Source organism: Sphaerodactylus townsendi, linkage group LG09, assembly GCF_021028975.2.
Source record: "Sphaerodactylus townsendi isolate TG3544 linkage group LG09, MPM_Stown_v2.3, whole genome shotgun sequence".
NCBI lineage: Eukaryota > Metazoa > Chordata > Lepidosauria > Squamata > Sphaerodactylidae > Sphaerodactylus > Sphaerodactylus townsendi.
In genome coordinates, this window is record NC_059433.1 from 90,557,435 (window position 1) to 90,583,153 (window position 25,719).

The 25,719-nt window shown below is 42.8% G+C and overlaps 1 protein-coding gene across 2 annotated transcripts in view; it reads right to left on the reverse strand.

The window, feature by feature from the left end:
- NECAB1 (N-terminal EF-hand calcium binding protein 1) overlaps positions 1-25,719 on the reverse strand; it is a 63,914-nt gene that overhangs the window by 34,442 nt on the left and 3,753 nt on the right. For both annotated transcript variants that reach the window (XM_048508495.1, XM_048508494.1), the window contains exons 2-4: positions 25,680-25,704; positions 9,492-9,600; positions 3,050-3,075 (exon numbers count right to left, since the gene is read on the reverse strand). In XM_048508495.1, coding sequence (XP_048364452.1) covers positions 3,050-3,075; positions 9,492-9,600; positions 25,680-25,704 — 160 coding nt within the window. The remainder of the gene's footprint in view (positions 1-3,049; positions 3,076-9,491; positions 9,601-25,679; positions 25,705-25,719) is intronic.

Consider the following 25,719-nt stretch of genomic DNA (forward strand, 5'->3'; position numbering starts at 1 on the left):
TGAAAAAGCTGAAAAAAACTGGAACTCCCTGCTGACTGCTGATCCCCGCATTCAGCTTTGTTGGCTGCCCTGCATCCTCCCAAGATTGCTTGGGCTTAAGAAGCAGCAGCGGAGAGGTAGCTGAAAGCCGAAAAAGCTGGAATGCTTTTTGGCTTTTTTAAGGCCTTTGGATGTTTGGCACTGCCCAGATAAGTCTTTTTTTCCAGCTGAACCCCCTGCCCCCAGCAGGCAAAAAGGATTGGGAGGGATTGGCTCACCTTTATCTGAATGCACAGCCCTAGTTCTTATATCTGGTCTAAATATCTTAGTGTGCCAGGTCAGAATGAATCCTAGCTCGATGGTGTGTACACATGTACATTCAGGAAGTAGAATATAACAAAATATCAGCGGGACTTCTTTCCATGCCCAAGATTTTCAGAAGAGGAAACAGCTCCACGGGATAGCATACTTTCCTCTGCATAACTACAAAAGATACAGGAATTCTATATTGTACTGCACAAATGAAAGGGGACTTTCCAAATATATATTTGAATTTAGAACTATGTATTACACCTACGTTTTGTTCTGCAAAAGTCTCTCCAGTTATACTCAACATTAGCAGAGAAGGGTTATTGATCTCTACATCTCTTGGGCCGACTCCACACGGGCAATTCAACACAAGTTTAGAATGGGAAAAATCCAGGGTGGAGGGGCACTTCACACAGATTCTGCACCCAAAGTGAGTCTGCCCCATGTTATTTTCCCCAAACCGTTTTTTTTTTTTTTTTTTAGAATCACGCTATTTGCAAGTCTTTTCAAAAATCCCAGGTTGCAGCTACAAATGGCCGGGCAGGAGGCACTTTGTACGGCTGCACTTTCCTTTTTAAAAATTTTGTGGCTTACATCTGTGTAGCCAATCAGGTGCAGATGGTCGTATCGTGAGACATCAGCATGGCTGTGAGGGTTTATTTCAATTTCAATTTCAACCTTTAATGGCATATGTGAGGGTTTATTTGTGCATGCCTCTGTAGCTACGCATTGGTGGGAGGTAAATAAAAAAAAATAGTCATGGCTTCATGTGAAGGCACGACGGCAACCCGCATTGTTTCCGTGGACTCCAATCGCTGCCTGTATGGATGCAGGCTAACACGAAGACAGGAAAGAGGGTTACTTTATCCTGACTGCAACCCGCTATGCATTTGCTGTGCAGAGTGGACCTTGGTCTCTCTGCCTGACAAATGTTATACAATTAGCTAGTGCTATCAAAGAGGACCAGCAAAAGAATGCCTTTGTTCAGGTTACTCAGCTTGCTAGTAGTGTCTAAGAAATATTTTTCTAGGTCTGGTACAAGCTTGTGACATGGGTGTCCCCACCCCAGTTCCATCTCATACATACAATCCATCATTAAAATAAATCTGATTTATTTCTGAAAGGTCACAGACTATACTAAGAAAATGGACTTGAAATCCACAATGGCCCCCTTTGGAGCCATGATAATGTATCTCTCCCTCATAAGGAGTTATCATTAGAGGAGATAGTTATTTTCTACACAGCACTGTGGATTAATGGTTAATGCATTGTCTTAGAGTTAATAAGAGTTAATAAGATACATGATTTAGAATGGTTGATTAGGTAGGCCTGAGAATCTGTCCTGGTTGCTGTGCAAAACTGCAAGTGCATTTTTCTCACTGTTCAGTCAGAATTTTTGCCATAGAAAGGACAACTCGCAAATAAAAGTCAGATCCAGCTGGTAAATAAATGGCTTCATGCCCAGAACAGTTCCAGGATCAACAGAACTCCAAGTTTGCTAAAATATCCATTGGGAAAGTATTATGGTATGTTCAGAGATGCATCAAATTAAGCCTTCAGAAGTTTCACATAAAAAGATTTAATAAACTCATGTGCTCATTCACGTAATACCATCCATATAAGAATGCTATACCCTATGACCCCTGAATTTTTCAGATTTAGCTTTCATTGAAACTACTTATCTTTTGTGAAAAGGCTCTAGTAAGAATCTTAGAAATTATAATTCATTTTAAATTCAAGTCAAATAGAATAAAATATGGCATGGATGCATATTTACTTTATGGTGTGGGAGTGTGCATATTCTTGTGATAATCATTTACCCAGTCATTTCAAAAACAATTAGCCTAATCTTAAATAATGGTATAAAAGATTACACTGAGGGATCTTTGGCTGGGATACAAGATTTTCACCCAGTTCCTGAAATAAATAAACTTTTGATTTCCTAGGTCAGAACACTGGCATCTCATAAGGAGTTATCATTAGATGAGATAGTTATTTTCTACACAGCACTGTGGATTAATGGTTAATGCATTGCCTTAGAACAGTGTTGGCGAACCTTTTCGAGACCGAGTGCCCAAACTGCCACCCCAAACCCACTTATTTATTGCAAAGTGCCAACACGGCTACTTAACCTGAATACTGAGGTTTAGTTTTAAGAAAACGGTTGGATCAGAGGCATGCGTTACTTGGGAGCAAGCTTGGTGGTTGTCGGTGGCTTTGCTTTGAAGAAACCGTGCAACTCTCCCAATGGGTGAATCACAACACTAGGAGGGTTTACTCAGAAGCAAGCCCCATTGCCAGCCACTGAGCTTACTCCCAGGTAAAGGATCACACTTTAGTTCTGCACATGAAAATCTGTGGGGTTTAACAGCACTTAACAAGGTTACCTACACTGCTTCCCCAAAATTATGTCTTAGGTTTAATGCTAATAATCGAGCCCAGTGGCCCAGGCCAGCCTAGATGTGTGTGTGGGGTGTGTGTGTGTGTGACTCTGTTTGTGCGTGCCCACAGAGATGGCTCTGAGTGCCACCTCTGGCACCTGTGATATAGGTTCGCCACCACTGCCTTAGAACAACCAAAGAGGCTTTTAGTTTCAAAGCAACCAGTCTGAAAGATTGCTGCCCCATAAGTGGTTTATTAAACCATAATCCCCCCCCCCCGCTCACACACCTCACTCCACTCATGCTTGGGCCCTGTCTGTCAGACTCCCAGAAGTGATTAGTTCACTTTAATTCAAATAATAATAATAATAGTAGCTTACCAAATAGCTCTTCTGTGTCGATGTTGCTGAAAAAAAGACATTACAACATGAGGGTCATACTTCAATTTTGTATAACTAGCAGTTTTATTTACACATTTATTTTGATTTATAGCCCGCTCTATTGCAAAACCTCTGGGCTGGTCACAATAGCAAAAATTTGCCAAATAAGAATCCTAGTCTATATATTCCCCCTATCTTTTTTTTTTTTTACATGACCAAAAGACTACTCAAAGAAGTTGGTTGTACAGTTCTTTCAACAGTTCTGGCATTTAGCTAATCTGCAGTGCGAAAGAGTTCTCTAACTTGGTGCCACACACAAAAAAAATTCCCTTGTACTTGCTGACATACTAGCTGTATCATTAAGAACAGCATCCTTAGAAGAGATCAAAGAGTCTAAAGATAAACAAGGGACTGCAAGCATGTTTAAGAGCCTGAAGAAGGCAGCCATCAGACATCACAATAATCCTGTTTGTCTGTTGAAAGCACGAACCTGGTTTGCTTGCTGTGTTCACATGCTTCCCTCCACCTGCCTGCTCTGTCCCCCAGATATGAAGCTCAGCCAATGTGATGTATGGAGTAGACACTGTGGCTATTACTGGTAATAGCTATTACTGGTAATATTACTGTGGCTATCACTAGTAATATTACTGGTATGTGGTTGCTATGGAACTTACCAGGTAACCTTGGGCCAGGCACCATCTCCCAGCCTAACCTACCCGTAAAGGGTTGCTGTGAGAATAAAATGGAGGAACGGTAAGCAAAGTATGCGGCCCTGAATTCCTTGAAGAAAAGGAGCTCAGGACAGCAAAAATGCAGTAAATAAAATGTCAGTGAGCAAACATGATTGAAAACTTCCTGGTTTTGGAAGCATTCAGGCAAACTCTGTGGTGTCCAAATGCAGGCAGTTGGGTAAATGGGAATTTTAGTCCTAGAAAGCCAGTTTATGAGGAAAATGCAAACTCCAGTCATCTCAAGCACCTACATGGAGATGTCAGGGTTAACTAGAGTTCACTGAAAGTAGAACAGTCCCAGTCTCTTCTGTGTCATGTGAGGGGAGAAGAAAGCCCAGCAACAAAATAGGATCCTCCCATCCTTCAAATCGTCTAAATATTTGCCTAGAAGAAGAGAGAGTTGGTGCAGAGTGCTGAAATTAATATTACCATGACTAGATTTAAGTGTGGCATGGTGATTTAAGCACTGCTTTCCTTCTGCCACCAAGTGGTGTAAACCTTCACAAAATTTTTAATCCTGTGTGGAATATGCTTATCAGACCACAGGAAGTTTAGAATTAGTCCTGCCTCCAAGAGGAATAGGCAGGAATAACCCATCTGTGAAGATGCCTTCCACCTCAGAGAGAGAGAATGGAGAAGTTGTGAATAACAAAGCAAGATAATAATAGGCATAATTTCTCAAGTCACAGATATTGTCCAGAAATCTGGTACGCAACTTGATTCTCCACATAAGGGGAGAATCAAAGGGCTGCACTGACTCCACAGACTCTGCAGCTGGCAACATGTGTGTTAAATCAGCTTTTTCAGATCTCAACAAGCAGGCAATAAGTGCCTCAAGAAACCTCCCAAATGCCACTGCGCAGAACATAAATGGAGACTCCTTAACAAAGATCGCAGAGTTGTGGTGTGTTGTGCCGTGGGAGAATGAGTTTCAGATGTTGTTTGGCCCTAAGCAATGAAGCTTCAGTGGGCCATCTCTTGATAAAATCTTAATTCAGTTCCCATGCTAAATTGTGGTTTGTGCATCCATCTCTTGCTAGTCTAAACAGCAAATGCTTCTTCAGATAGCCACACTGAACTATGGTTTTGTATTACAACTTATTGCTTGAATGCAGCTCAAGGGTTATTTCTCTTTCCACACAAACCTTTTAAATGTTTTGAGGCAAGAAATAAAATGTTTCTTCCATGGATTTCCACATTGTTTTTACCACCAACTGTTTTATTTGCAGCCTCAAAATGTTCTAAATGAAACTGAAAACATTTTGAAAATGTCTTCAGTTGCTGTGTGATCTATTTCCTATATTTCCCACACTTCTTTGCTTCCCTGAACTTGCACCATGCAACCCTTTTTAGAATTGACCCCATTCTTGAGACATTCTTTTTGAATATGCATTTAATACATGTGAACTTAATTATGTTGTGATAATAATTTTTTCTCATTTTGAAAAACCATCCTAAGGATTTTCTTCATTTTTATCCCTGTTTGTACACATTGTATTCCTGCTTGGTTTTTTTTTCTTGTACACCATTTCCTTGAGGATACCATAATTAAAACAGTTCTTGTATAAGTTTAAATTCAGTAAGGAGAATATTTGCATCCTTAATTAATTTCAAACTGTTTATTCTCTAATAACTATTAGAAAAATGTTTCTCAGAGACAGAGGCCTCAGTTGAGACCATATTTAAATTCCAAACATGCCTGCAGTTCAGTTCTGGGGGGAAAAACTGACTGCCTAAAAATGTGTACATAATGTTACCCATTAAATTATTTTTCCACCTTACCTAATAAGACCATAATATGGGAGGCAATGCCGTGGAAACTGTAGCTATACTGAGCAATGGGGAGATTGTTATGTATGTACAGATCATGTGGTTGACAAAATGACTAAAAATGTCCAGATGCTGACAGAAATGGCATCGCCACTTAAGAAAATACTTGAGATGGCTACTGATGGGCATATAAAATGTCCCTTGGGAAGACTTAATAGAAGCTTGTTCATCCCTTAGGATGTGTCTAATGGCCACATTTCAGCCAGAATGGTAATGTTCCCCATTAGGCTTCTTAAATTTAGGGACCAAAGCCTGTAGATGGTGGACATGCAGGTGAATGTAATGTCACTTCTGTGTGACACTCTAGGAATTTCCCCTTATTATTTTAAGGACCACAGAGATGGGGGAAATATCTAGAGCAATGTCATCATCGCTCCCTCTCCCATTTTCTTATCACTGTTCAAATTATCAGGCAGTTGATCCTGCCCTTTCAAAACCTTTAGGGATTATACCATATGGTATCTATGATTGTGTAAAGTCACAATCATGAGTTTTAGAGGAGATGGACACCTCATACAGGGAAACTATGCCAAATGCACAATAAAGTTATTGCCTCCCATTTCCAATTTCTATTTGCAGGTGTCAACACAGGCCCATCCAACTTGCCCATAAGCCTCAAAGGAAGCCCAAGAGAATAGGTACGTCAACCTCCAGGTGGGGCCTGGAGATCTTTTGGAATTAAAATTGATCTCCAGATGACACAGATCAGTTTCCCAGGAGAAAATGGCTGGCTTGGAGGGTGGACTCTGTGACATTATATCTTTCTGAAGCCCCTCCTCTTCCCAAACCCCACCCTCCCCAGGCTCCACCTCCAAAATCTCCACGAATTTCCCAACCCAGAGTTTGCAACCCTACTTGAGAGTGTGGACTAGCCAACAGCCTAGAATTTTAATCTGTTGCCTAGAGCTTGGCCTAGAATTACCAACTCCATGCTGGGAAATTCCTGCAAATCTGGGGACCATAGCTTAAGATGGGTGATGTTTGTGGTGGTGGTGAGGGGGCTCACTGGGATAGAATGCCATACAGTCCACTGCTTAAAACAATCATCTTCTTCCCGGGAACTGATTTCTGCCGTCTGGAGATCATTTGTAATTCCAGGAGACCTCCAGGCCACACCTTGAGACTGGCAGCCTTACTTGAGGCCCTGGCAATGAATCTCAGAATTTGAGACTTGAGGCTGAAGCCTAAGATCAACAATTCAACTGCACAGCACAAATATAAAATATTGCAGAAGTTTAAAAAGACAAGAAAAAGTGTTGCCAGGGAAAGTGGGTCTTTTTCCTGCCTCCCCCCTTCCACCAGCTGACTGAAGCTTGTCATTTCATTGCACCTGCCATTTTGTGCTGCTGCTGCTGCAGAGATTCTCCATCCCAGCCTCCATTTGCTGAAGGTCTCCTGAGGAGGTTTCCTCTGTTAGAAGCTCATCCGTGTGCGATTTCACTGTTAAAAGTACATGAACAAAGTTTGTTTGGTCTGGTGATCCTGTGCATGTGTTGTTTTTCCTTTTTTTTTTGAGGGAGGTGTCTGCATAGCTACAACATCACGATATGATAATCACAGCCACTCAGGGGCTGATTCACCGCCCAATAAGGAGCAATGGGTAGACAAAAGACAGGTCTACCCATTACTTTCAATCACCGGTAGACCAGTCCTCCATAGAGGACAGGTCTACCCACTGCTTTTTAATGGGAGGCAGACCAGCTCTCTGAGCAGCTGCAAGTCTCATAATGTGATGTTGTAGCGACACAAACACCTTCCTCAAAAACAAGCAAAAAATAATAATCAACAGATGTGTGGAATTACCAGGCAAAACAAACATCCCCTTCGGGGATGGGGCGGTATAAAAGTCTAATGAAATAAACAAATAAATAAATAAAATAAATTTGTGTATTTTTTACAATGAAATCACTCACAGATGAGCTGCTGAAAGAGGAAACTTCTGTGGGTCAAAATGGCAGACGTGAGCTGCAAAAATGAAATGAAGACATTTCAAATTTCTGAATGGGAAAAACAATATGTTTCCTAATCACCTACTCTCCCCACAGCTTGACCCTGTCTTGGGGGGGAAAAGATTGTTAGTTTAGTGATTTTTTAAAAACTCAGGTTGGGAGAAATAAAATGCCTGAAAACATTTTTGGGGAGAGAAAGCTTTTTATAACACCCTGAATACCTATTTGTGCTGTGCAGAAAAGACCACACAGAGGGTCTGCTCTGTGAGTAAATAAAAATGGTTGCATGCTTCTCCAGTAAACATTTCTTAGGAGACAAAATCAGTATTTCGCTACTGAACAAGGACAGTTTGGAAGCCGCAGCTGGTGTTAATCAGTGTAATCAGAATGGCTTGGTAAAGGTAACTGCAGGCTTAATAGAGGCCCAGCATATACCACCTGAGCCCTGAATCACTAGTTGCAATTTTAAATCTCCTTAATGTGGAATGTTTTGCTTTGCTAAAGGAAAACTGAGACAGGGTTCTGATTTGCATATTCTTGCTTTTGTATTGAGTTAAATATAACAATACCCACTGCAGTTCTAAATATTAACAGCCCAATCCAAAAAGGGAGGGAAACGGTGTAGAGTCGCATGGGTGGATTTTCCCTCCCTGGGGTAATTTTGTTACAGTACCCAGAAACCAGCATCAACTGGGTGAAGTATTAATGGTTCATAAGCCCCTCTAGGAAGGTTCAGAATGCTTCTACTCCAGAAATGAAAGACAGAATCACAGATTAGGGCATTGTCATTCCAGGGGCAGAGAGTCCAAGATTCCAGTGGAATCTCTGCAGCAGACTGCAAGGTGTTGACCAATATACAAAAGAGCTAACATACTCCATGGATAAGGGGATCAGATGTGATCAAAGTTTCTGTTGGTTCTGGAGGGTTTTCTGGGCTGTGTGGCTGTGGTCTGGTGGATTTTGTTCCTAATGTTTCGCCTGCATCTGTGGCTGGGATCTTCAGAGGTGTATCACAGAAAAAAGTCTGTTTCTCACTGTGTCTAAGTGAGAAGGGAAAGTTTAGTGTGGTATATTGTCCATTAAAAAAATGGACTGATAACCCCACCCACAATACAATGCACTCAATCACACCTTTGCATAGCAAGTTCCACCCAAACAGTTAATGATTGTTTCCCCACCCTGGGACATGGACAATATACCACACTAAACTTTCCCTTCTCACTTAGACACAGTGAGAAACAGACTTTTCTCTGTGATACACCTCTGAAGATGCCAGCCATAGATGCAGGCGAAACGTTAGGAACAAAATCCACCAGACCACGGCCACACAGCCTGGAAAACCCTCCAGAACCAGTTGAATCCGGCCGTGAAAGCCTTCAACAATACAAAGTTTCTGTTCTTCACAGGGGGTTAGAACCTTCTTTCAATGCAAGGAGCCTTCTTCTGCTGGCAGAAAACACCTCTGTTGCTGCAACACAGGTCCTTTTATGACAGAAAGGCTCTATCATTGGCAGAATGAAACACACTGGATCCAGCCCACAGAGCTCTTTTAGGAGATCAGAACTACAGTCCATAGATATTCTTTTACGGAAGTGAAGGCATGGAAACAAATGGTGTAGAGGGGAATAAAAATATTTAAATAACTTTTGCAACCCCTATGTGTTTCACATACAATTTCTTTAGGGGAAAATTAGCAAATTCTGTGCATGCTATAAAACAAAACTGATTGTGCCATGACTTTTCTAAGCATTTACTTAGGAGAACCTAATATTATATAGTTTACTAAACAAATTCTTGATTAGATTTAGTAAGGCATTTCATATGTTCTCAAGCTGTAGTCACAAAGCAGCAACTTCACTGAATAAATTCACATTGGAAAGCATACTGCTTTTCAAAATGCCTTTGATTTATCTTTAAGGAAATGTTACCCACTCTGTATTGTGTGTGTCAATAGTATGAAAAAGTTCACGCAGCTCTTCTCTGCTTAGGACCCCATCAGCAAAGTAAGCTTTGAATTCATCAAAGGACAGTTTGCCATCATCTGAAATGAAACATGATGAAGGAAAATTAGTTATATATGTAACTGGTTTGCCCCTGAAATTGAGGTTTTAGGATAGCATTTTAAAAGAAAACTTGACTAAGAGGTTTCAAATTTCTCAGTAATAACAAGGTCACAGGTAAAAAGCTAAGTTCATCAATGATAATACCTAAATATACAGCCTTTATGATCAGGTAACCCAATGAAGGTTCTTGGGAAATAGTTGTATGTAGAGCTGCCAATTGGCAGGTGGGGTGTGGAGATCTCTTGAAATTACAACTGAGACTACAGACTACAGAGAAAATGGAGAAAATGGCTGCTTTGGAGAGCAAACTCTATGGCACTGTATTCCACTGAGGTGCCTTCCCAGGCCCCATCCCTAATTGTCCAGGAATTTCCCCATCTGCAGTTGGCAACCCTATTTTATAATAAGCAAACTAAAGGGAGGGTATCAGTGGCACCAAGGACAAGAAGTGATCGTTCCATGGGAATGTCAACTCAATGCATGGCAGCTGTGAAAAAGGCAAACTCTATGCTGGGGATAATTAGGAAAGGAATTGAGAATAAAACTGCAAAGATTGTCATGCCCTTATATAAAGCAGTGGTGCGACCGCACTTGGAGTACTGTGTTCAGTTCTGGTCGCCACATCTCAAAAAGGATATTGAAGAGATAGAAAAAGTGCAGAGAAGGGCAACGAGGATGATTGAGGGACTGGAGCACCTTCCTTATGAGGAGCATTTGGGACTGCAGCATTTGGGACTCTTTAGTTTGGAGAGGAGACGTCTGAGGGGAGATATGATTGAAGTCTATAAAATTATGCATGGGGTAGAAAATGTTGACAGAGAGAAATTTTTCTCTCTTTCTCACAATACTGGAACCAGGGGGAATTCATTGAAAATGTTGGGGGGGAAGAATTAGGACTAATAAAAGGAAACACTTCTTCACGCAACGTGTGATTGGTGTTTGGAATATGCTGCCACAGGAGGTGGTGATGGCCACTAACTTGGATAGCTTTAAAAGGGGCTTGAACAGATTTGTGGAGGAGAAGTTGATCTATGGCTACTAATCTTGATCCTCCTTGATCTGAGATTGCAAATGCCTTGGCAGACAAGTTCTCGGGAGCAGCAGTAACAGAAGGCCATTGCTTTCACATCCTGCATGTGAGCTCCCAAAGACATCTGGTGGGCCACTGCGAGTAACAGAGTGCTGGACTAGATGGACTCTGGTCTGATCAGCAGGCTCTTATGTTCTAAGACAAGTGTCAGGAGTCTGCTGAGTCTTTGCATGTAGATCCATTCCCTAGCATCTCCAGTTAAACGAATTACAGAACTTTCTCTTTTGGAAATCCTAGACAGTGACTACTAGTCAGAGCAGACAATATGGATTTTTCTGGATCAGTAGTTTGACTCAAGGTAGCTGCATAGACTGTGAGGGCACTTTCACACATGCAGAATATTGCACTTTCACTTAATTTTCACAATTGTTTGCAAGTGGATTTTGCTATTTTGCATAATAAAATCCAGCTGCAAAGTGCATTGAAAGTGGATTGAAAATGCATTGTTCAGCATGTGCAAGAGTGCCATGAGAGGGAGAGGTCATTTAGAAGCAATGGCGTACAGGTGTACAGGTACCTTATACAGCCTTTTTTGTTCCACCTTTCACAACCATAGCAACCAATAAACACACAACAAACCACTTCCAGCAGGTGGCCTTGCACTCTTTACGAGATGCTGAGCAAAGTATCTATCCATCTAGTATAGTTTTTCCAGCTTTCCTCCAAGTAACTCAGAACAGTGTACATAATTTTCCCATCCTCATTTGATGCTCGCAAGACGGGAGTGACTGGCCCCTGCTTACCCAGTGAGCTTCATGACAAAGTGAGAATTCCCACCCAGGTCTCCCAGGCCCTACTCGATTACCCTTATCACTCTACCATACTACACTAACTGAGATGCAGCTGCAATAAGACTTCAGCAGCTTGTAAACTCTAATCAGCCCAAAACTGAGAAGAATCGGCTTTCTGCAAGCTTCAAAGCTTGCTTGCCAGTAGCAATGAAAAGGGAATAATTATAAATGCAGATATGAGCATTGTAATACAGCTAAACCATCAAAGCCATGAGAAGCATCTACATATAATGGCATAACATTTTGCATTAAATTGGCTATTGTCTTTGGCAGAGCTGTTTTAAACATCTCATTGAAAAAAAACTAAATATGTGTCATCTGGCATCAGAGACTGAAGAGTGCCAGGAACAAATGTGGCTTATCCATTTCTTTGGATGCAGCCTGACTCCTCAGGAATCTTCTCAATGACCTGCTGTGCTCATTTGCCCAGCCCATTTCTGGCACTAAAAAGTCAATTAAGCTACAGTACCAGGGGTTTATATGTGAGAAGAAAGATGCAAAACACATTGAGCTTCTTAATTGCCAACAGACTTTCAGGCTGTAGAATCGATTCTCTTTTCCATTACTGATGGGATTGAAATTTAGAATGAGAGTTCTTATTAGAATACCAATTCTTTGTGATTGGAAAGCAGATAGTTGCCATGAGTCAGTCCTAAAGGAACCCCTGAAATTAGAGAACCCTGATGTAGAATAATTAAATAATGATTTAATTTTAGGGCTAGATACTCAGGCAAAGTATGGGGATTCTCAGAAATGGAGGCTCTGCCTCTAGCAGAGAAATAGAGGTTCTACCTCTGTCTAGCAGAGAAACACTTGAAACTTCATCTCTCAGATGCCCTGGTAATAATTAAGAATACCCACAGTGGTATCTAAGCATTACAAATGAGGTCTCTACTATGGCTGAAGGCCTCCAGACAATGTGCTGAAGTCATAACCTGTTTAAACTTTTGTGCCTCAGCCAGGTGTCTATTTTGTCTACCTGGAAGCCTGTGCTGCTGGTTTGTTCCTTTAAAACTAGCCTGCAAATCTTTCGTTTCTGGGGAAGGTAATTGAGAGAGTGGTGTTGGAGCAGCTTCAGGGTTTCCTGGATGACGCATCGGCATTCGATCCCTTCCAGTCCGGCTTCCGTGCTGGGCATGGGACGGAGACTGTCCTCGTCACCGTCACAGATACGCTCTGTATGCAGCTTGACTGAGGTGGATCGGCGCTGTTGGTATTGTTAGACCTGACCGCAGCGTTTGATATGGTCAACCACGATCTTTTGACCCACCGCCTGGCTGCTTCCGGGGTGCGGGGCACTGTCCTCCAATGGATTGCCTCGTTCCTCCGGGATCGGAGTCAGCAAGTGTGGTGTGGGGACCAAGCCTCCCGGCGGTGCCCACTTTATTGTGGGGTGCCTCAGGGAGCGCTATTGTCCCCGCTGTTATTTAATATCTACATGCGACCCCTTGCTCAGCTGGTACGGAGCTTTGGGCTGATCTGTCATCAGTACGCTGATGACACTCAGCTCATTCTGTTGATGGAGGGGGGGGGGCGGTCATCGCCCCTGCAGCTCTCCAGCACTGTTTGGAGGTGTTTGCTGGTTGGTTGAAACAGAGCAGGTTAAAACTCAATCCATCGAAGACGGAGATCCTCTGGCTTGGTCGTGGGGGGGAGGGTGGGAGTTTCCAGCCGCCGGTGTGGGAGGGGGCCTTATTGGCGCCGGCCCCCTCAGTCCACAGCCTGAGGGTCCACCTGGATTCATCTCTTTCAATGGAGACCCAGGTGGCCCATATAACCCGGGTTGCGTTTTTCCATCTTCGACAGGCCCGGCGGCTGGCTACCTTCCTCTCCCGCGCAGACCTGGCCACGGTGATCCATGCAACGGTCACCTCCAGGTTGGACTATTGTAACTCGCTCTACGTGGGCCTACTCTTGCGGTTGATCCGGAAGTTACAACTGGTCCAGAATACAGCGGCCCGTTTGCTCACGGGAGGCACTTTCCATGACCATATTCGACCAATACTGTGTCGCTTGCACTGGCTCCCGGTTGAATTCCGGATCATCTTCAAGGTATGGGTGCTTACCTTTAAGGCCTTACGCGGCCTGGGACCCTCATACTTCCGGGACCGCATTACCCCATATGTCCCTACTAGGCCTCTGCGCTCAGCGGAGGCCAATTTGCTGGTAGTCCCTGGCTCCTCAATGATGCAGCTGGCCTCCACTCGGGCCAGGACTTTTACAGCCCTGGCCCCTGCCTGGTGGAACACTCTTCCTCCAGCTGTCCGGGCCCTGCGGGTCCTTGGTGAGTTCCGCAGGGCCTGCAAGACGGAGTTGTTCCGCCGGGCCTTTGGAGTGTCCAGCCGCTGACTGTGTGCCCCCTCCACCCTCCTATGTTTTGGGCCTATTACCATCTATGTGACCCATGCTCTTCTCCCCTTCTGGGAGGGTCTAATAGGAATTGCCGGCATTGTTTATTATTTGCTGCATTTTAAATTTAATTTGATTTATTTACAGTCTACTATGTATCTGAAATTTTATGTTGTTAACCGCCCAGAGCCCTTCAGTATAAATAAAATAAAATAAAAAATATAAATAAATTTTCTTAGTTGCTTATATATTAATCCAGCCTCAGTGATCTCAATAATCTCCTTGTGTACCACAACATTTATCTCACAGCAGCAAACCCCAGGCCTATACACTCACCACCTGAAAAAGACCTGGAAAATGAGAAGGTTTATCGTTCACTCCAAAGCAAACCTAGATCCCCAGAATTTTAGGAGGCTGCGAGCGTCCCCTCAGTAGGGAAAATAAAGGCTTTTTAAATACACCTTTCTCCACTATCAGGACCCAAATCATTTTCCTCTTCTACCTCTTCCACTGCAGACCAACACAGCTACTCTCTGCAACTATGTACACATAATTCCTTGATGGCACTCAGTGGCGAATTTGCCTAGGGACATGGGGTACCCCTTGTCCCCGGGCGCAACAATTTCTGTCACGTTGGGGGGCGCCAAAATGTCCCCCCACAAACTGCAGCATTTTGCCAGCAAGCTTTACACCACCAGTCGGCTCAGGCTGCCTCAGCCCTGCCCACTCTGGACAGTGGCCCACTGGCCCAGTCCCATTGTGTAGTGTGCTCCAAGTCCCAGCTCCCAGCAAGCCGGGGAGCTCCGCCTCCCTCCGACCCAGCATGCCTTGCCTTCTCCTCGGCTGACTGGCCAGCACAGGGAAGGGAAGTCGAGCCGGCCCCTGGAGCCTAGCAGCAGCAGCACAGGCACGTTGGGAAGAAGCAGGCTTTTGCTTCCTGCAGACTTCAGCCCGTCTCCCCCACACACCTTGCAGCCGCCCTGCCCCTCGTTCCTCACCTGCCGCGCTTTCTCTTTGCACTGCGCCCCACCTCGGGCATGTTTGGAGGCCAGCTGGTGTTTTTTTGCTTGGCCTGCTGACCAGGTAAGTTGGAAGCATCTCAGGCCTGGCAATGAGGGGTGGAGGGCACTTCTGGCCAAGTCCGCCATGCCCTCCCTCCCCTCGGCCCTTCCCTGGTGTTGCCGCTGCCTCCTTTCAAAACCGAGTGCCGCTTCTTCCCTCGGAGCTTAGCAGGGCTTCAACTCGCAAGTGGTCGCCTGTCCACACTAAGCCCACAGGCGCTGGCAAGCCCAGAGAAGCTGCATGACGCAGGTCGGTCCTTTTGACGACTCCAAGGGGCAGCCACAGCGAACCCGGAGTGAGAGGTTTGTCAGCTCGATGGCTGGGCTGGTCCATGCAGCTTCCCTCCCCCCTCTCTCTCAAGCTAGGCCAGTTCGGACTTCTAGCAAGGGCAGGTGCTGGGCAGGTGCAAGGCTGGATTATGCTTGCAGGGGACGACAGCTCTTTGTCACCTTTATAGGGAGGGAGGAGGGAGGTCGACCCTGGGATGCTCCCTTCCTTCCAGAGCCTGTTTGGCTGCTTTCTTTCTTTCTTGCTTGCTTGCTTGCTTGCTTGCTTGCTTGCTTGCTTGCTTGCTTGCTTTCTTTCTTTCTTTCTTTCTTTCTTTCTTTCTTTCTCTCTCTCTCTCTCTCACTCCCCCCCTCCTCTTTCTTCTTGCCAGCTGAAATGAGCAGATGGGGTGGGCAGCGAGCTTTCAGGAAGGGAACCCACAGCTCTTCAGCTGCTAAGCCTTTGCAGAAAGCTGGGAACAGGACTGGTGTTTCAAGCAGCCCTGGGATTACAGCGCCCCCCCCAGTAGTAGCTGCTGCCCCTCCCACCAGACCCTCACTGGTGAAGGATTGGGGGGTGAGGTAGGGGGCTTGCAAGTTCCCAGGAGATTTGGGGGGGAGGGATGGGGGGTCTCAGTGGGTTGCAAAGCATCTGTTTTCTCCTGGAGAGCTGATCTCCTCTGATGGGTCTGGAGAGGAGCTGTCATTCCAGTGGGATCTCCAGGTCCCCACCTGGGGTCTGGGTAATGGCATCTTTAGCCCCCTGTGGTCCAGTCAGCTCCTCAGGGGTCCACTCAACTCAGCTCTTGACCACTGGAAGGTTCCCGGGGCAGTGGCCCATCAGAGGTCCTGGTATGTTAGAAAGCCAATCTCCCCCTGGCTGTTGGCCCACCCCAGGGTTTTCATAAAGGCCCTATGGTGAAAGCCTCCACCCCCCACCCCCCACACATACACATTTGCCACCACAATTCAAGCAGTGATGGGGAAGTGTTGTCAGCTTCTCACCTTGTGCAATTTGGCTTGCTGTTTTATTCATTCATGTATTTATTGGCAAAGTTTATATCCCCCCTTTCTCACTAAGGCTGGAAGTGGATTACCCAAGGCCAAACAGTGCAATCAACAGGATGGGATATCCAGTAAACAATGCAATCGGCAAGTGTGTGTGTGTGTGTGTGTGTGTGTGTGTGTGTGTGTGTGTGTGTGTGTGTGTGTGTGTCCTGAGTGCCATCAAGTTGCAGCCCGCTGCCTCATCCGCTGCCAGTGATGCTTGCTTCTGGAAAACCCATTCCAAGGGCCAGTGGCGCTTGCAGTGGGTGAGGCGACGGGTAAGCCAAGCTGAGGAGAGGCTTACAAGCTCCAGTTTCAATTCTTGGAATTTCAACTTAGTAGATTTCAGGTTGCAATTTTTGGGAAAGCAGTGTAATAAATTAAAGGCACAAAGATTTTACTTAAAAGATGTAGCACCCCCTAGCTTGTTGGATCCCAGTGACGTTTGGTCATAAACCTTCTCTTTGTCAGTCCTTTTTCCATCCACACACTGTTTTCTCAAATCTTTACTTTTCTTCTCTTGGCCTGGTCTGTCCTGTTTCTTTTCAGCTGATCTGGCCTCCAGTTCCAGCCAACATAATTTGCACTCTTCAGTGTCCTCACCCTTGCCACTGAAAGTGAACAGGTTCCTGTTTGTAGAACTACATAAAGAAAGCTGGAGGGATGAGCCAGGGAGTTGTCCAAAAGAGAGATATTCTCCTATACCAATTAAACAAGAATACTAGAACAGGGTTTGCATCTTTGCTCTTGCAGTGCAAGTAGTTTTACCTTTTCATGTTATTGTTCAGGAATGTATGAAAGTTAGATCAGCTGTACAGTTGATATATATCAGGGTCCAGTATCAGGTAGAGGCTTGGACCTTCTGTACCCTTCTCTATTCTTTTTAATGTGTACTTGTTTATTTAAGTGTTTCTGTTTCTGTAAAGGAACTAAAAAACAATCTGGACACAGCTCCACGCATATTTAAAACTTGATTGAACCCTTAACAAAGAAGGGGAGGGAGCCATGAGCTTGCTCCCCAACATTTTCAAAAGCTCAATAGGGCCAGTGGATTTGGTCTTACTGAAAATGTCAAGGGTGAGTCAGCCTTCACTGCAGCAGTCCCTTGATCAGGATCAGTTAAGCTTGCTGCATTTATAGGCACTTCCATCAGTAAAATGGCAGAGGTGTCCCTACTATGGTTGAGTCAGGTACACTGTTGCATCTAGAGTGGATGAAGCTGATTTGTGTGGCAATATGAAGACCCTGGAATTAGAGCCAACTAATTTTGTTTTAACATTTCTAACCTGTTTACTAAGACTAGTGTGTGGAAGAGAATGATGTTAATTTTACAAAATGGAAAAGAAGTAAAACCAGCAAAAATGTGTAAAGGCTGGCTGTTCAACAACAGAAGGTTTGAAGAGGAACCTGAAATAGAGAAGTTCGTTACACACCTCGTGTCCCAGTGAGAAGGAAATGTTTTAGTGGGGTATATATTGTCCATGTCCCAGGGAGGGGAACAAATCAGTAAGTGTTTGGAGTGGAACTTGCTATGCAAAGATGTGTGGTTGATAGTATTGGATTGTGGTGTGGGGTTGGTGCATGACCTTGGCCTTTGATTCTGGGTGTTTTTAAATAAACTGGTAGCTCAAGCTTTGTTTAATTCTCAGAATCTTTTCTTTCTTGTTGAAGTTCTGTTGTAAGGCCCAGCTTTGACATAATAAATGTTAATTGATAATTAAGCCTGTCTCATGTCAAGCACGAAACATTTGGCAGATTGGCGACACCACTCAACCTTGTCAGCTGTAGTAGAGCTGCATTGGGGGTGATTTATGAGAGATTTACATTCTTAATACCCGCTTGCACTGGCTTGGAGCTGTTTCTCAGGCTAACAGCCTACCTCATAGGGTTGGTGTGAGGACAAAATTAGTAAAGAGAACTGGTGGGGAGAGAACCATGTATGTTTTGCTGGGGTAGGAGGTGTTTTGTGAGCTGGTTCAAAAAAACATTGTTTGGTTGTGGTGGGGGAGGATGGCCGGCCATACCGGGGGGGGGGGGGCGCCAAACTCAGGTTTTGTCCCCGGGCTCCAGTTTGCCAAGAAACGCCTCTGATGGCACTTAACATACACACAGTTTGTTGTTGACACTCAAAAGGCTAGCTCATTATGTGTGATAAATAAGCTAATGTATTTCTTGCAGGAAGGAACTTCTGAGGACTAATTTGTAAGACTGCAATTAAATTAAAACAGAAATATTTTGCAGGTTGGTTCCAGCCAAACCCTTACATTTCTGTTTTAACAGTTTCAGCTCACTGGATTTTAACAATAGAACTAAGTGCACATTTCTACCTAGGCAATGGCTGGGGAAAAATTACCCATTTGTAGAAATTAGGGCTTTTTGTGTTATGGAACAATCAGGCCCTTTCAACAATGAAATGAATGTATAGTTGATTATGGACATTCCTTCTTGTTGAGGTTATCACTGAGGACTCTTGAAAGCATTTTTCAAATGTAAATGGACTCTTATTGATAAGCAATCACCTATCTTGCTGGCTGTATTCATAATGGTGTTTAACCTACTTCCATGCTAGAGTTCTAATCTTACATAGAAAACAAAGATAGCGAATTCTATTTAACCACTATAAACATATTATGTAAAGTTTAAGCTTTGGAGGGTGTGTGTGGGGTGAGGGTTACTGCCACTATTCACCTGACTGTAGAAATCTGCTGAACTTAATTTATCACAAAGCATTGAGAGCCCACTCTTCAGGATTAGGTAGGGCCAGTGTTTTCAGTCACTCTTTCAAACTGTCTGGCCATTTTCCAACTACCAGCCATGTAAAGCCAGAATATAGAGATCAGATTCTGATTTTTTGAAAATGTTTTTTCCCTTAATGCTTTCATCACTGTCTGTTATCAATAAACACACTTTTATAGAGTTTAGCTTTGTCATCCACTGAAAATATATTTTGTGCCTAAATGGTCGGCACATTATTGATTTAAAGCCATAGTTCGGAGGGTGTTTCCATTTAAGATACCCATCTCACATCCTTAGTTCACGTCAGCCATTCCCCTTCCTTCTAAGACCACTTTTGCAGCAAAAATACACCTCTGGAGATTAGATCATGCATCTCCAGCATCACTACATGGTTCAATCCTGAGTGTCACCATAGATACTTTATCATTTCTATAAGTATGCATTACCATGTGGTGTAGTACAGCAGTGGCATAGTGGTTAAGAGCAGGTACACTCTAATCTGGAGAACTGGGTTTGATTACCTGCTCTGTCACTGGAGCTGTGGAGGCTTATCTAGGGAACCATATAACCACCTCCTCCTCCCCCTCCCCCTCCGCCCCCTCCCCCCCTCCTCCTCCTCCTCCTCCTCCTCCTCCTCCTCCTCCTCCTCCTCCTCCTCCTCCTCCTCCTCCTTCTTCTTCTTCTTCTTCTTCTTCTTCTTCTTCTTCTTCTTCTTCTTCTTCTTCTTCTTCTTCTTCTTCTTCTTCTTCTTCTTCTTCTTCTTCTTCTTCTTCTTCTTCTTCTTCTTCTTCTTCTTCTTCTTCAGGATTCACTTTTCAGCCCCGCCAATGGTGCCCAGTAATAATCATTGCAAAGATGGCACAGAGGTGGTTACTTTGTTCTGCTTATGCATAGGTATTCATAAAATAGTTGCCAGGCTAGAAACATATCCCAATAAGATGGAATTCCTCAATTTAAACTCTGGGTTGTTTTTTTAAAGTAGTGTTTTGGCTTGATGTGTAAAAGTAGGTTCCTTGCACTGAGACTGAGGAGTGATCTTAGTGATTCCCCAACTTCACAAGAAATTCTCCTAGAGCTGAAGATTACTCCTTCCAAGACACCTGCACTTTCTGTTTATAAAAAACCTTTTAAACATAAAAATAACCCACCCACCTTACTTAACACTGGGCCTAAATGCATTTCTAAAAACTGGATCTATCAATTTGGGTATTTAACTTGATACAGCTCTGGATCTGAGCTCCAGGTTGCAGCCAGCTGAACAGGGCAATTTAATCTTGGTACTTTGCTGAGCACCTTGTTAGTGGTGAATTAGCTGTCAAAGATAAGTATCATTTTCATACGAAACAAAAACTATACTTTACAGTTTAATTTATTTCCCAGTGGAAAAAGCCAGCTCAAAACAGGTTTCTATGACTACTTGAGAGCATGCTAATGAAACAGATGAGAAAAGGTATGCAAGAGCAGAGAGGTTTGCGAAATCATTTCTTGAAGACTGTGTTGCCAAGGGAAATGATACTATAGTTGGTTAACTTTCATTTGACTGAAGCAAGCGTGATTTCAGGAAGAAAGTTTCTGTTCCGTGAATCATCCATCTTCCTGTTAACCTGCAGGAAAGAGTGAACTTTTTTTCAAATGTTCAAGGAATAGAAAATAGGAATCTTCTACTTTGGAAACTAAAAGAAAAAATGGATATATCACTGTCAGGACGAATTCAGATGAGCAGGGCAGTTTTGTTCTCTGAGCTGATTCTTTTTAAAAATCCTGCCTCAACAAAACCGGATTTTGGAACCAGAGCAAGGAGCAATGGAAACAACCCTGGCTCCTAGAATTCAACAAGATCCATTGGTGCTATTTCACAGGTAGGTTTCTTACATTGCAATCCTATGTGGAGTTATTCCAGTCTAAGGCCATCTATTTCAGTAGGTTTTGAGGACTCCTCCTGGTCCCTCAGCAGTGTTGTCAACTGCCTGGAAGTTGCCAACTGCCAACTTCACCTGCCCATTTCCACATATTAAGCCTCCGTTAAAGTGACAGGTCTGCTAGCAGCCCCATCTTCCAGGTACTAGAGCCTGCTGCTGGACCCACACTATGGTTTAGGAGACTTTGTAGCTCTGCTTCCTCTTCTGTCAGGCTCTGGCAAATAATGAGATGTGACAAAATCCATATTCAGTATCCCATTCATGCTTGGTAAGGTTCTCATGAAGCCAGCTCTCCCCAGTGACACAAGTTGACTTAAGCTTACTGTTCTTGACCACTCAGAGTTGGATCAATTGCCTCTAACCTTCTAAGGTAGAGGATATACTCGCAGGGGTTGTGGAGGAAGGAATATTCTCAATTCAGGGTCTACAAATCTCAGTCTTTCTGTGTATGCAGCCCAACTAACCACATCTAAATCCACTCTTCTTAAGCCCTGGAATGAAAATAAGAACAAGTGTCTATTCGATATGGGTTTCCCTTCCTCCCCAACCCCCAAGGGGGGCGGGGGCTTAAAGCATCCAGGAAAGGAACTTTTGGTCTGGAAACTGCACAGGCAGAAAGAATTAACATCACCCCAGCCCTGATCCATTATAGGTATTTGTGCAGCTACTTTGGCCACCTAAAGATGTTATCGTGAATTTATTTTTATTATTTTATAAATATTTATACCTTTCCTCATACCAAAGTCTCTAAACAGCTTAAACAAAGTTTGTAAAAATCACAATAAAACATCATAAATTAGTTAATAGTAGAAGCAAAACAATCAAAAGTTAATTCAAACTCTCCTCCACGCTCACACCCATACCCCAAACCAACAGCTGTAGAGGGGCTTCCAGGGAGGCTAGCCAAATGCCTGAGCAAAGACAAAGGTCTTTGCCATGCACCTAAACCCATAAAGGGTAGCTCCAAGAGGAGAGTATTCCAGAGCTTGGGGGCAATCACAGAGAAAGCCCTCCTGCATGCCCCTGCCCCCCCTAGTGGGGCAGGTACCTCCAGGAGTCCCTCCTCTTGTGACCTCAGTGCCTGGACAGGTATATACAGGCACAGGTGCTCTTTCCAAATTGCAAGTGTCATGTATGGTTTGGCCCTAAGTAAGTCAAAAAGAAGGAAGAAACCAAAAATAATAATAGCAAAACAATGGCAACATGGAGTGAAATCACAAAATGGTTTGTGGATTATCGGCAACATCCGCTGTGACTGTTTGTCTTGAGACACCAAAAGGAACAAGCTACACAGTGTTCATTATGTAACCCTGTAGGCTTAAACATTTGTTATCTGATTCTATAATACCATAAAATGCCAAAGACACCAAAGTGGATGCTATTGTCTTCTTTAATTTACTCAGTTGGGAATTCAAATAGTGCAAGGTGCCAACAGATGTTAGCACACATGTAGACACAAATTATTTCCCTCCGTTCTTGCTTCAGAACAGCAATGATACAGAATTCACACAGGTTTCTTTATGCCCATCAAAATGCACATTCTCCCCCATGCAGCACCTGCCTAAACTGAGGGATAATTGTGAAGCTTAGCTAAGGCGTAATTAAAGCCTACTGAAACTTCAGCCTGCACCCTGCCAACCGATGTTTCATCAGTTTGGTTCCAACTACGGAAGTACTGATCTTTCAAAGATCAATCAACCACTTCTATAGACTCAGATGTTAGTTAAGGCTACAGAACTTCATCTTTAGAACTGAGATGCTAATGATTGCAACAACAGTTTCTTTATACTTTTAGCAGACCTCCCCCTCCCCAGTAAAAACAGGTGTTAATATGTAATTTTCTTGATCAAATTTTCTACCCATTTAATAGTCCCTTCCAAATAGCATACTAGCAATAGCTGTTTCTGAACTACAAGCACAAGAGAAGTAACTGAAGTTAAATTGCCCATTTTTACATATTAAAGGAAATCACATCTAAAAGCAGCTAAGCAATTTTTAGGGGGGCTAAATAAATACACCTTGAAAGCAATTCTTTGATGACCATAAAGGGGGAACACCTTAAGGCGCTATGCAAATAGCTTTACAAAAGTGGGAAAGTGAACGTTTTAGCTGTGAATTGACCAATGGGGTGGCTTCTGTCATGGACGATTGACCTTTCCCATCATCTCACTGAAAAGGTTGATGCTTAATCCCCCTCCTGGGACTGTGGCTCACTTCAGACAAGGTCAGGATCAGGTCCACTAAATCAGAAGAGTCATTAGAGGAAAAAAATCTCCATAGTAAATATGGCCAGAGGATAGATGTTCTGTCACAGAATTACAGCTTTTCCTTTGCTCAGAATGACTGTTTTGAAATTGGAGGTGAGCAAGTGGGTGGTGTTTTGTGAGCTTTCCCAGTAATGAAGATCTTGGCTCTGTATTTGAGCAAATTTGCTAGTTAGTACCTGTGAAATCAGATTGCTTGCACTCATGTGAGATATAAACTTTTTGGAACCAAAGATTTGGGTCTGATATTTTCTTATCACTTTCAGTTTCATACAGAAAAACATGTACTGTCATTTAAAGTACACTGTACAAACAACCAAATCACACATAAGGTTCAAAATGCTTTTAACAGTTCTGGCATACATGCATTAAACTTATATCTTCTTCACATCACTAGCATGCTTGCATAAAGCTTACAAAACATATGTCCATAACAAATGTGTCCATGTATATCCACCATATGCATCATTCCTTTCTTTATATCAAAATATTAAATATCAAATCAATATTTTCAATCAATACTGCAATTTCTTGTGTAATTACTGAAATATTTTATGTACATTTATCTTCCAACTGTGAACATGATGCCAACATCAACCTTCAATTCTGCTATGTGTTCGTTACGTTCTACAAACTGTAATTGACTTCAATACACCTCTACTAATTATCTTCAGGTGTAAGATTTTCTATCCCGATCCGCATTCTGTTTAAGGCTACATGAGTCAATTAAGTACATTAAATATATTAATCATTACTTTTAAAAACTCAATTAAACAGGATTTTAGTTGTAAGTACTATATCCAGTATCCCAATAACTCTGCTGTATGTTCTCCATACTTTATAAAAATCTTATAATCTTTTTTATAATCATATACTGCCTATGTAGGTTTTTACAGGGAACAGGCAAAATCAATTCAAGACCGATGGATAATATGTTTTTAATATGAAAATCCATTTGGCTTCCATCTGCAGTAAACACTGTCTGATATCTGTTCTGTTAAATTTATGGTGCTTGTATTTTAGAAGTACACAAAATTAAATGTAATTCTCTATGTGTTGATGAGCTATATAATGTTGCATCAATGGAGCATCAATTGTCCTGTTGCTTATCTTCAATATATGTTCAGTTACATGAGTTCTTATACATCTCATGGATATACCAATATATAATTTATTACAGGGGTATGTTATCTCATATACCATTTGTTTGGATTGGCATTTAGAAAAATGATTAACATGCCAGGTGTAATTATTTTTAGGATGAACAAAAACTTTTGTATTCATGGACAGTGTAGTAGTAGTAGTAGTAGTAGTATACGTTTACAGTCATAGCCTAGCAATTAATTTTTTAATATTTTATCTTATATAATAAAATAAAGCAGATAAAATATGCAACATTAACAACCAAAGGTCAGTGTGTAAACCACACATCTCCCACTGTTAAAATGTCCCTTAGATCCTTCTGTTTGATTTTTGTATTGTAAAAAATCCAGTCTTATTAAATGTTTCAAATATTTACTCCTTCTGAATCCTATAAACAGAGGGAATTACACTGCCCATTGCAGGGCTACTGACACCTACCCATGATTCTATCATATACCCAGAGACCTGGACCTAGCAAAATCATTTTTAAAATTAATTAATGCTAGCCAGATTGGTTCTTCCAGTTTACATACTTGTTTCTTTTCTCCTGCTCACTGGTCAAAATGGGGCTTTCAGATTTTTAAAGCACACACATTGAAAATAAACTGACATGATATAATAGATAAAATAGATTTGCATACAGATGTTGGATTAGTATCTATTGGATATGCTTCAGCTTTAGCTGTGGCATCCTACACTGCACTTATTTAACCATACACCCCAATGCAGCAAATTTTCTGCAGCACAGTTACCCTCAAAGAAGCCCTGAATACATGGTGCTCAAATATCTTCCCTATTTATGTTAATGAAGAGGACCCCTGAGCTGCCTTATACAACAGAGCTGATCCTTCTGCTGAAACAACTGCATCCAATTCTTTCATTCCAATCCTTTTCTGACATCCTGGCATGACCAGGTGTTCGGGAGCAGCAGCAGCAGCAGCAGAAGGCCATTGCTTTCACATCCTGCATGTGAGCTCCCAAAGGAAGCTGGTGGGCCACTGCGAGTAACAGAGTGCTGGACCAGATGGACTCTGGTCTGATCCAGCAGGCTAGTTCTTATGTTCTTATGTTCATGTAGGAGCTCTATGTGTGCACACATACAATAGAATGGAATCATTTTGGAAAGGACCAAAAATGCTGGTCAATAAGCCCTTGTCCAAGGAATTCCTATTCAGCCACCAACCCAACAGATAAATCTGCACAATCCAAAGTCATGTGTGCTATCAGCACTTCAGAAAAGTGATTTCCAGGCAATTCATTCCACAACAAAAGAGAAACTGCTGTGGGGGCAGCAGAGGCAGAGCAAGAATTAAAACTAGCTGTCCTACAAGATCCCCTCTATTTCAATGATGCTCTGAAAAATAACAACAAAACTAATAGTTCAACTTACCATTTTTGTCTGCTCTTCTCAAAATCTAAAAAATAAAATT